Source organism: Lathyrus oleraceus, chromosome 2 (genome assembly GCF_024323335.1).
Source record: "Lathyrus oleraceus cultivar Zhongwan6 chromosome 2, CAAS_Psat_ZW6_1.0, whole genome shotgun sequence".
Taxonomy (NCBI): domain Eukaryota; kingdom Viridiplantae; phylum Streptophyta; class Magnoliopsida; order Fabales; family Fabaceae; genus Lathyrus; species Lathyrus oleraceus.
The window spans coordinates 487,175,504-487,187,211 of NC_066580.1; the positions used below are offsets into that span (position 1 = coordinate 487,175,504).

The following is an 11,708-nucleotide window of genomic DNA, read 5'->3' on the forward strand; positions in this document are numbered from 1 at the left end:
CCGACGAAGTGTCGGGCTTTGTGCCCGTGGGTATCGAAGCCTGGGTCCGTTGTTCGAACCCTGGTCCCGAGGCTTGGGCCCTCCCATCGCGAGCTGGGTGCCCTGCCAGTCCTGGTACTTCGACGTTGAGTCTTGGTCAAGATCTCAACCGTCGGGGAGGGTTGTGTGTGTTACGCGACCCCGGATCGTTCCCGGGTCTCGTGGTTCCTCCCTGGGGTTTTGGGGACGAAGAGCGTGGTCGTACCTGCCACGTCTCCCCGTGGTGTATTTAGCTGTAATACTGTCTAAGTTTTTCTGCGTTCCATGGTCGAGCGAGTTGTTCTCCTTGTAGGTTTTCTAGGTAATAGGCCCCGTTGCTCGTTTTGTCGCGGACGCGGTAAGGGCCTTCCCAGTTGGCCGCCAGTTTGCCCTCTCTCGGGTTTTTCTGGTTTCTTCTGAGGACCAGGGTGCCGACCTGGAACTCTCTTTTTATGACTTTCGCGTCATGGCGTAGTGCTATCTTTTGTTTGAGGGTTGTTTCCCGGAGAGCCGCTTCGGAACGTATCTCCTCGACTAGGTCGAGCTCGGCTCTAAGGGTTTCATCGTTCATTTCCTCGTCTAGGGGCTCCTCTGTCCTCCTCGTTGGCGTCCGTATCTCCACCGGGATGACTGCCTCGGTGCCGTAAGTTAGTCGGAACGGGGTTTCCCCGGTGGTAGAATGTGGTGTCGTGCGGTAGGCCCATAGGACGCTATGTAGCTCCTCGACCCATGCCCTCTTTGCCTCGCCGAGTCTGCGTTTGAGGCCACGTAAGATTACCCTGTTGGCCGCCTCTGCCTGCCCGTTCGTCTGCGGATGCTCGACAGACGTGAAATGCTGTGTGGTGCCCAGGCTGGCGATGAAGTCCTGGAACCCTCCGTCCGTGAATTGTGTCCCGTTGTCTGTGACAAGTGCCTGGGGTATACCGAACCGAGCGAGGATGTTGCGTTTGAAAAACCGGAGAATGTTCTGCGCGGTTATTTTAGCCAGTGCCTCCGCCTCGATCCATTTGGTGAAGTAATCCACCCCGACGATGAGGTATTTATTCTGATATGATCCGGTGACGAAGGGTCCGAGGATGTCCATGCCCCACCACGCGAAGGGCCATGGGGAAGACAATGATTTGAGGTCGTTCGGGGGTGCGAGGTGCATGTCGGCATGTCGTTGGCATTTGTCACATCTTTTGACGTGCTCTTTCGAATCGTTTTGCATGGTCGGCCAGTAGTAGCCCGCTCGAAGGGCTTTTCGTGCGAGCGATCGTCCGCCGAGGTGTTGAGCGTTAATTCCCCGGTGTATCTCTCCAAGTATGTCGGGGACTTTCTCTTCCTCGACGCATTTGAGTAGTGGGATGGAGAATCCTCTCCGGTAGAGTTTGCCTTCGAGGAGTACGTACGAGCATGCGCGTCGTTTGACAGTGGTCGCCTCTTTCGGGTCAGCCGGAAGTTCGTCTCGTGTGAGGTAATTGTAGATGGGCGTCATCCAACAGTGGGCATCTCCAATAGCGTTGACCTCGAGTGGAGGCGGTAGTTTGTTGATGCTGGGCCGAGGGAGGATTTCTTGGATTACTGATTTATTCCCACCCTTTTTCCTCGTGCTGGCTAGTTTGGAGAGAACGTCTGCCCGTGTGTTGTGCTCGCGGGGTATGTGTTGAACTTCCCACTTTTCAAATCTATCAAGTTTTTCTTTGACGAGGGACAAGTACTCGAGGAGGTTGTCGTTCTTGGTTTGGTATTCTCCTCGCACTTGTGAGGCCACGAGCTGGGAGTCGGTGGATATTTTTACCTCTTTTGCTCCTAGGTCCTCGGCTAACCTCAGGCCTGCGAGGAAGGCTTCGTATTCGGCTTGGTTGTTTGATGTTGGGAACGCTAGCGCTAATGATACCTCTATCAGGATCCCTTCTTCATTTTCGAGGATGATCCCGGCCCCGCTGCCTGATGTGCTAGAGGCGCCATCGACGAAGATCGTCCATTTGTGGGCGCTTTCTGCTGGAGTCGGGCAGTGGGTCATCTCCGCGACGAAGTCGGCCAGTGCCTGAGCTTTCAAGGCTTTTCTATTTTCGTATTGTATGTCGAATTCGGAGAGTTCTAGTGACCACTTGAGCATCCTCCCGGCCATATCCGGGCGCCCGAGCAGCTGTTTGATTGGCTGGTCGGTCCTCACCTTTATCGTGTGTGCGAGGAAGTAATATCGTAGTCTCCTTGCTGTGTTGATGAGGGCCAGGGCGACCTTTTCGATTTGCTGATATCGGAGCTCGGGACCTTGGAGGGCTTTACTCGTAAAATAGATGGGTTTTTGTCCTTCGTCGGTTTCTCTTATTAGAACGGCGCTGACGGCCTCGGTTGCCACGGATAGGTATAAGTATAGGGTTTCCTTTTCTGATGGTCGTGATAAGACCGGGGGTTGGGACAGAACCTTCTTTAGATGGAGTAGCGCTTGCTCGCATTCATCGGTCCAGTCGAAGGTAGCCTCTTTGCGAAGGAGTCTGAAGAACGGCAACGCGTGCTGGGCGGACTTGGCGATGAAACGGGAGAGTGAGGCGAGCACTCCATTGAGTGACTGGATCGATTTTTTGGTTTTCGGGGTCGGAAACTCCGAGAATGCCCGGCATTTGTCGGGGTTGGCCTCGATCCCTCTTTCGGTGAGATAGAAACCGAGGAACTTGCCTGCCCGGACTCCGAACGTGCATTTCTCGGGGTTGAACCTCATTTTACACTGTCTCGCCTGCTCGAATACCTTCGTAAGGTGTCGAGCATGGGTTATCTCCTCGTGTGATTTGACGATCATGTCGTCCATGTACACTTCGAGCATGTCCCCTATTTCGTCCTTGAAGACTTTGTTCATCATGCGTTGGTATGTAGCGCCAGCGTTCTTGAGCCCGAACGGCATCACGTTGTAATAGTAATTGCCCGTTGGGGTCATGAACGCTGTGTGTTTCTTGTCTGCGGGCGACATAGGGATCTGGTTGTATCCGCTATATGCGTCCATGAAGGACAAGAGTTTAAAACCTGCAGAGTTGTCAACGAGCGAGTCTATATTAGGGAGGGGGAAAGCATCTTTCGGGCAAGCCCTATTAAGATCAGTATAATCAACACACATACGCCATTTTCCATTATTTTTCTTAACGAGGACTACATTAGAGAGCCAGGTTGTGTACTGGGCTTCAGAAATAAAATTTGCCTCTAAGAGGTCTTTTACAGCTCGCTCGGCAGCCTCTGCCTTTTCGGGCGATTGCTTGCGTCTACGCTGTGCTATGGGCTTGGCTGCCCGGTCTACAGCTAGTTTATGACACGCTATCTCGGGGTCCAGCCCGGGCATTTCTGCGGCATTCCACGCGAAGAGGTCGGAGTTCTCTTTGAGGCATGCTACCAGCTCTTCTCTTGTTTCCTCGGGTAGTCCCTTACCTATCTTCACCGTCCTTTCCGGATCGTCCCCAAGAGGAATGAGTTCGAACTCTCCGTCAGGGATTGGTCGGACCGGGTGTTCGAGAGAGCGTTCCTTGGGGAACCTCCCCTCTTCGGTCTCGTCCAGCCCGATGCGACAGTCGAGGTCGATGGCGTTGACTCCTCGGGCAGGATCCTCGGTCTTGAGTTTTTTGTTGTTGCAGTTGCTCTTCGTGCTGACTACGGCCTGTCCTTTTACTGCGGCGTCGTAGCATCGTCGGGCTGCTTCGATGTCACCATGGATGGTGACCACACGTCCCAATTTGGTGTAGTATTTCATCTTCAGGTGGACGGTGGATGGGACCGCAGTGAGTTCGGCCAGTGTCGGGCGTCCAAAGATGCAATTGTAGAGAGATGGACAGTCTACGACCAGGAATTGGATTTTGACTTCCCTGGCCGTTTCTTGTTCGCCGAAGGTGACGAGGAGCTCAACATATCCCCACGGTCTGGTTGTTGCTCCGTTGAATCCTTGGAGATCTGATCCGACGTAGGGGGCTAAGTTGGTCTTGTCTAGCTTCAGAGTCTTGAAGAGGTGGACGTACATGATATCCACTGAGCTGCCTTCGTCGACCAGGATGCGTCGTACGTCGAACCGGGCCATCTTTGCTCTTATCAATAGTGGGATGGCCGAGTTCGGGGATCCGCCCGGGAGTTCCTCCAGGAAGAAGGATATTGGGTTGGATTTTCCCCAGTATTTTGTCAATGTCGCTTTCTGCTCGGGGGCAGTCAGTAGGAGTTCGTCGAATTTACGTTTGACGGAGAGGGCCGCGGATTCCCTGTTAGTTCCTCCTCCTGATATCACCAGTGTGGTAGGGAAGTCTTCCCAGGGGCTGAGTGCAGTGATCTTGCCCTCGGGCAATGGTTCGGGGAGGAAGAAATCTTCCGGTCGTGACACGCAGAGGGCCACTTGATAGGGAGAGTTGTCCGGGGGTGTGTTTTCCCGGGGTCTCTTCTTCTCTGGCTCGTCGTGTCTGGGAGCTTCGTTCTTCCTCGTATACTGCTTCAGGTGCCCCTCTTGGATTAAGATTTCTATCGCATCCTTCAGGTGGACGCAGTCTTCGGTCACGTGCCCGTGACTTCTGTGGAACCGGCAGTACTTTGATTTGTCGGTGTGGGGCTTTGGTGCAGACGGTTTTGGGAACCTGACCCTGCCCTGCTTAAATTCAGAGTTGATACATTCTGCGAGGATACGCTCTCGAGGAGCTGTCAGTAAGGTGTACTCGCTATATCTGCCCGCGGGGCCTCTTCCTTCCCGGAGCTCGCGAGGTCTTTCTTCTCTTCGTTTGTCTCCGTTGCGACGGGAAATGCTCGTGTCCTCGCGTTTTGAGTGCTCGGTCTCCCCAGCGTTACGTCCGCTGCGGGCATTGTGTGCCACCTGCTTTTCCTCGTATCTGATGTAGGCCTGGGCTTTATGCAGGAGCTCGTTTAAGGTGCGGGGAGGCTCGATCCCTACGGCTCTGCTAAGTTCACTGCCGGGTAAGAGACCTCTCTCGAGGAGATACTTCTTCATGTGCTCGGTGGTATCTACCTCGACAGCTTCCTGGTTGAATCGCTCGATGTATGAGCGCAGTGTTTCATTCTTCTTCTGCACTATGGCTTCAAGGGTCGCCTCAGTCTTGGGGTGACGACGGGAAGCTGTAAAGTGCCGGGTGAACATGGACCTCATGACTCTCCATGACGTAATGGACTCAGGGGCCAAGCTTTTGTACCAGGCCATGGCCCCTTTCCTGAGGGTCGTTGAGAACAGTCGGCATTTGAGGTGCCCGGTTATATCATTGCGGTAGTCGAGCATCGCGTTGACGTTGTCGACGTGATCGTCGGGATCTGTAGTCCCGTCGTACACAGCTAGGTTTGGCGGTTTCTCCATGCCTTTGGGGAGCGGGGCCTCCATTATTGCCCGAGATAGGGGGCAATGCAAATCTTCCTCATCGCTCCTTAAGGGAGACAGTTCGTTGTTGTCGGGGCTGTGCCCGCGCCTTGGTGATGTTCTCGCTCGACCACCGTCACGACGGGCGCGTGCCCTGCTGGCGTAGGGTTCGGGAGAGTGACGTCCTCGCTTCTTCGTTGGCTCCGAACGCTGTTGTATCCTACTCACCGGCTGGGGCCGGGCTTCTTGTCGTTCGGCTTCGAGGGCCGTGATTCGTTCGTGCTGCTGGTGGAGCATAGAACCGGCTTGATTGAGGGCATTCACCATGGCAATCATTACGGCGTCTCCTTCAACGGGAACGGGAATGGGATGAAATGTCTCTGCCCCTAAATTGTGGGCGTGAGAGGCATCTCCGTTGTTTTGGGGCTCTGGAGACGGGGTGGATGGATGACCGTCCCGAACGTCCGCTTCATGGGATGGCGGGCCGTCGTCCATATTGTAGTTGACGAGGGGACGGCTGTGATCGCTATGTTGTTCTCCGGCCATGTTGGAAGGACAGAAACAAATGAGCTTTTGATCCTCGTTTGATGAAGATGGGGATAGCTAGTTCCCACAGACGGCGCCACTGATCTCACCTGATCAGGAGGGCCTTCCAAGGTCTTGGTGAATGGGCCGGAGAATGAAATGAGAGGGGGGTGTACCTGCAAGGTGCTCCAACGCTTAAGTCAGAAAAGGTACAGAATGAGATTATCAGAGTGTGAGTTAGAATACCTGCCCCTTTGCCATGGAAGGGGTATTTATAGTGAGCCCCCAGCGCTGGGCCAAGGCTCCTAATGGGCTGGATTAGCTAGGCCCAAGGAGGAGCTGCCAGGGGACGCGTAAGAAGCGTTAAGACCTAGACCAAAGTCTGCCCCCTGGTCCAACTGCCCCTATCCCTAAGGCGACAATATAGGGGAGTTGGGTGACGTGGTGAGTGGGATGCCGTTAGGGCTCTGCCCGACACAACTGAGGTGCCCGCGACGTGGGTTGACGGTGAGTGGATGGAGATCGTATGAGGAGGACCCGCTCGCTGTCCGACACGTGTTTAAGGGGCCGGGGAGACGTTCGTCGGGCGGACTGTCGTCCACCTGACGTGTCCTCGTGGTCGTGTGGACATGGCCGTTTGGACGTGGGCTTGGCGAGCATTGGGCCGTGCCGTGCCTAGGGTCATGGCCCAGTCCGGAACAGTAATAATTTTTAATTTTTATATAATGTTATTTTCATATTATCATTTTTTATGATAGTGTATTTTTTATTTATCAAAATAGACTATTAAAAAGATCCATCCAATTTGGAAGATTTGAATGTATAAAGGGATACATTGAAAAAAAAACTCAATTTAATATGAACTACCAATTTCATTTTTTATAAAGTTAAACCACCAATTTCTCAACACACAAAACTACGTCTTAAAAATAACATTATTTCACACTGCATAATGTCCAAAGTAAGTAACCATTGCCAACCTAAGATAACATCTATGTGCATCTTCAAAAATGGAAAATAAAAGAACTCAATGAAGAAATTAAAAAGTAAGGTCACATGCCATCCACGCCAAAAAAAAGTTTATACTAAACTCGTAAAGTGAGATCACACACTAAGAATAAATGGTTTTCCAAATCCGGAAGACCACAACATAAAATTCAAATGTTTTTAGGGATCTTATTGTGATAATAACCTTAAAAGGAGGTTGACTCTTTAGGGTCTAATCCGAAAATTGAAGCTCTTTTCTTGCAACCTTGTGACAATAAATACTTCATTTGATAATTACAAATATATTAATTGAATTGAATACAAATCACAAAAATCATAAGAATCAATGCACCAAAGACCAAATAATCAACTTCCAAAGAGACAATAAGAGAATTTTTTAATGCATCCTATGTATTATTAGGATACCACATGAAAATACAAAAAAATTCTCCAAAATCTAGAGATGCATCTCCAGACACACCCTAAGTTAATAGATGTTAGACTTAATGTGAAAAAACTACGGAGATGCATCTTTGTAAATATTAAGAAGATGCATCTCCGGGCGCTGCTTGTACATAACACGTCATAACCCTTCTTCTTGTTGAGAATGTAATTCATGGTGTTGAAGCATGTTGTTGTCGAAACACCTAGCTGTCGAAGTGTCGATGAGTTAGCATCAACATGGATTTTTACTTAGGCTTAATTTTGTAGTGTTAGTAGAATTAGGTATTTTGGGCTTTTCTTATGGAGCAAGCAAGTCCAAAATCTATAAATAGGGAGTAACCATTATTGATTGTAACACAACATGTTGTGAAAATGATGCCAGAATTACAAAGGATAATTGGTTTCTTGATCGGTAAGAAACCCACAAGGGTAGAAAGGAAGAAGAACAATAAGAACACAATGAAATTAGTTATAAAATTCTATTCTTTACTTTCTCTTTGAAACAAGATTACAAATGTTATAAAATAACAAATAATCTTTCTCACCCTAATTAAGATTTACCTTTATGCAATGATGAGAAACTAGTATGCTATTTATAAGAAAACTAACATATTAATCTAATGGGATTTACACACAGGCCTATTACACAAGTTAACTTAGAGAACAAGCTAACTTAAACAATTGGGCATAACAAACAGGTCTAATTCGACATGCTAACAATCCTAACATATTTCGACTACAACATGTGAACAAACTTCGACGACATGCTAAGGTCATGTTGAATTGTCAAATCAAGAAGCTACCATTCGATCATACTAGAGTTCGATCCAATATCTAACAAATCTCCATCTTGGAACAAACTCTATAACATCAAGGGAATAAACTAACTTTCTTCATACAACCTTATCAATTACATACAGTGGTTATCATGAAGAGACTTCATCTCATCATCCATGGCCTTCATCTATTCAATCTTATTTCGACTCCTCATAACTTCCTTATAGTCTTCAAGTTTTTCATCTATAACTTTACTTGCAGAGATTAAGGCATAAGCTATAAGATTTGTATACCTAAGTCTTTGAGGTGGTTTGATGACTCTTCTTGGCCCATCTCTTGCCAATAGGTAGTCATCGACAATTTCCTCATCTTCCTTAGTATCTTCAGCATCTTGTGCTTGTTCTTCGACTTGATCTGGGATACATAATTCAGCATCGACATGCTCCACCTCAACATGAATCTCTTCTTATTCCAGCTCTTCTTCAGATATATGTGCACTTCGACTAACATCATCAGTTTTCTTGAAATCCATCTCAACTTTATTAAAAACTACATCTCGACTGGTGATACACCTTTTGTGACATGGCTCTAGGAACCATATACTATAAGCTTTGACTCCTTCAAGATATCCCATGAACATGCATCTCAGAGCTCTAAGTTCGACCTTGTCTTGCCTAATGTGTGTATAGGCTATGCAGCCAAATACTCTAAGTTTGTCGAGATCTGGTGGATGTCCTGACCAAACTTCTTCAGGTGTGTTCATATCTAACACAGTCAAATGACATCTATTTATCATATATGTTGATGTCTAAACAGCCTCTACCCAAAACACCTTCTTTAACCCAACACTAGTCAACATGCATCTAACTCTTTCTAAAATGGTTCGATTAAACCTTTCAGCCAAACCATTTTGTTGGGGAGTACCTGCAGTAGTTATGTGCCTTTCAATACCAGAGGATGTACAAAAACTATCAAACGCCTCATTGCGAAATTCCAGGCCATTGTCGGTTCTCAACCTCTTGACCTTCCTTCCAATCTGATTTTCGACTAGAGTCTTCCGACTTTTGAAGTTCTCAAAAGTTTCATCCTTAGTCTTCTAGATGAATACCCGTGACTTTTTGGAATAATCATCAACTATTGATAGAAAATACCTTTCTCCTAAAATGTGATGGACACCTCACAGACCGCCAAAGATCATCATGGATGTAATCAAGGGATCCATGTGTTCTTTGTTTGCATTTATTCAACTTCACTATATAAGATTTTCCAAGTACACAGGGTTCACAAAACTTCAGCTTTTTGAATTTTCCTCTAATAAGTAGATTTTGTTTCCCCAATTCAACCAGACCCCTTTCATTGACATGGCCCAATCTCATGTGCTAAATTTATGTCTTCGACAAAGGTTTCGTGGATGCAACATCTACAGAACCACTGACAACTTCAGCCTCAAGGATATACAAGCCTTGTTTCTTCAAGCCTCTTAAGACTTCCTTCGACTCCTTCATGACTTTTAGAATAATTTTCTCTCCTTGGAAAACTTATCCTTTCTTTTCAAATTCACCAAGAGAAATCAAATTTCTCTTCAAATTAGGTACATACCTAACTTCAGTGAACAACCTTATTGACTCATCATGGAGCTTGAATCTCACAGATCTAACACCTGATATTGTAAGCTTTATTATTTCCAAACAATACATATCCACCATCTTGATCACATAGTTCATCGAACAAGTCTTTGTTTGGAGTCATGTGCCAAGTGCAACCTGAATCCATAATCCACTCTTTACTTGAGTCGCCGCTTGAAACCACAAGAACATCAGATGAGTCGAAATCATCTTTTGTACAATGGTTGTGTTGCCATTATCCTTACCTTCATGACCTTTAAGGAGTTCATGACACACTTTTATTGTATGACCCTCCTTCTTACAGTGATAACATCGAATACCAGATGCATCACCACTATAAGACTTATGTTGACTTTTACCCTTCTTCTTGTCAAACTTGCCATCTCTCTTTATGAATTTTGCCTTAACCGACAGACCTTCACCAGTCGAAGATGGACCATGCTCTTTTCGTTCGTCCAAATCCTTAGAGTACAAGGCTGATTGAACTCCTTCAAAGGTCAGAGACTCTCTTCCATACAAGAGAGTTTCTTTGAAGTGAGCATGTGTTCTAGGTAAAGCATACAACATTAACATTGCTTGACCTTCATCCTTGATTTTTACATCGATATTTTCAAGATCAAGAATCATCTTGTTGAACATATCCAACTATTCATCCACAACTTTGTCTTCACTCATGCTGAATGAATACAGAGCTTTCCTCAGGTAGAGGCGATTGACCAATGATTTGGTCATGTACAAGCTTTCAAGTTTCTCCCAAAGACCCAACACCATCGTCTACTTTGAAACCTATCAAAGAACCTTATCACCAAGGCTCAATAATATGGAGATGTGGGCTTTCTCTACCATAGTCATTTTGTCTTTATCCTTAACGCAGCGTCCATGGCTGCGGCTCCCTTCAACGCTTCTAAACAACCCTGTTAAACTAGTAGAGCTTTCATCTTCAAGCGCCACAGATCGAAATTGTTCACTCCGGTGAACTTTTCAATCTCATACTTTGTTGACGACATCTTCTTCATGCTCAACACACTAATTTGTTGTGAAAATGATACCAAAATTACAAAGTATAATTGGGTTTTTGATTGGTAAGAAACCCAAAAGGGTAGAAAGGAAGAATAACAATAAGAACACAATGAAATTGTTTATAAAATGCTATTATTTACTTTCTCTTTAAAACAAGATTACAAGTGTTATAAAATAGCAAATAACCTCTCTCACCCTAATTAGCTAATTAGAATTTGCCTTTATGAAATGATGAGAGACTAGTATGTTATTTATAAGAAAACTAACATACTAACCTAATGGGCTTTTACACATAGGCCCATTACATAAGTTAACTTAGAGAACAAGCTAACTTAAAAAATTAGGCATAACAAACAGGCCCAATCCGATATGCTAACAATCCTATCATATTTCGACTATAATATGTGAACAGACTTTGATGACATACCAAGGTCCTAACAAATTGTCGAACCAAGAAGCTAACCTTCGACCATACTAGAGTTTGGTCCAATATCTCACACAACAGAATTGCAGTTGCACAATTAAATAAAATCTCAGTTTGAGAACAAAGAGTTACTCTCCATAAATTCTTCTTCTTCCCCTATTTTGATAAAATTGTAATTCTTTTTCTTCCAAATTTCATATTTTCTATTCTTCTTCCATTAACAATTATGAAATGCAATCTTGCAACCAAGGCTGATTGATTAATTCGAGTGAAAGTGAAGAACAAGAGGGAATTCGATCTGTTTGATTGAATCTTGTTCGACAAGATTGCAGTGGAATTCTCCATAGGTATTGGTGAATTTCCAACACTTCATCCTCACTTGTTAAAAAACAAAATTTTCTCTAAAACCCTCTCAAAATCACATTCTCTCAAAATCAATCAAGCAACATCAAAGCTTCTTCAATCAACACCAACTACATCAAAGAGCTCATTTAAATTGATCAACTTCAAACATTCCTTACTTCTTGTAAGTTTTTTATTATTGTAAACTTTTTTGAGTTTTTGTATAAATTTGTAGAAATTG

General features: G+C 45.9%; 1 protein-coding gene across 1 annotated transcript; it reads right to left on the bottom strand.

The window, feature by feature from the left end:
• Positions 1 to 268: 268 nt before the first annotated feature.
• On the bottom strand, positions 269 to 5,869 carry LOC127123894 (uncharacterized). Its single transcript, XM_051054071.1, has 2 exons — positions 1,410 to 5,869; positions 269 to 770 (listed from the first exon to the last, which is right to left on the bottom strand). Exons 1-2 carry the CDS (start codon positions 5,867 to 5,869, stop codon positions 269 to 271), a joined length of 4,962 nt encoding a protein of 1,653 aa, XP_050910028.1.
• Positions 5,870 to 11,708: the final 5,839 nt, after the last annotated feature.

What these genes read in the sequence shown, in the direction of transcription:
- LOC127123894 (XM_051054071.1), bottom strand. Translation starts at nt 5,869, where the DNA reads ATGGCCGGAGAACAACATAGCGATCACAGCCGTCCCCTCGTCAACTAC. An exon ending in GTCAAACGACGCGCATGCTC is followed by an intron (nt 771 to 1,409) that starts GTACGTACTCCT and finishes CCTCAAACGCAG; the next exon opens with ACTCGGCGAGGCAAAGAGGG.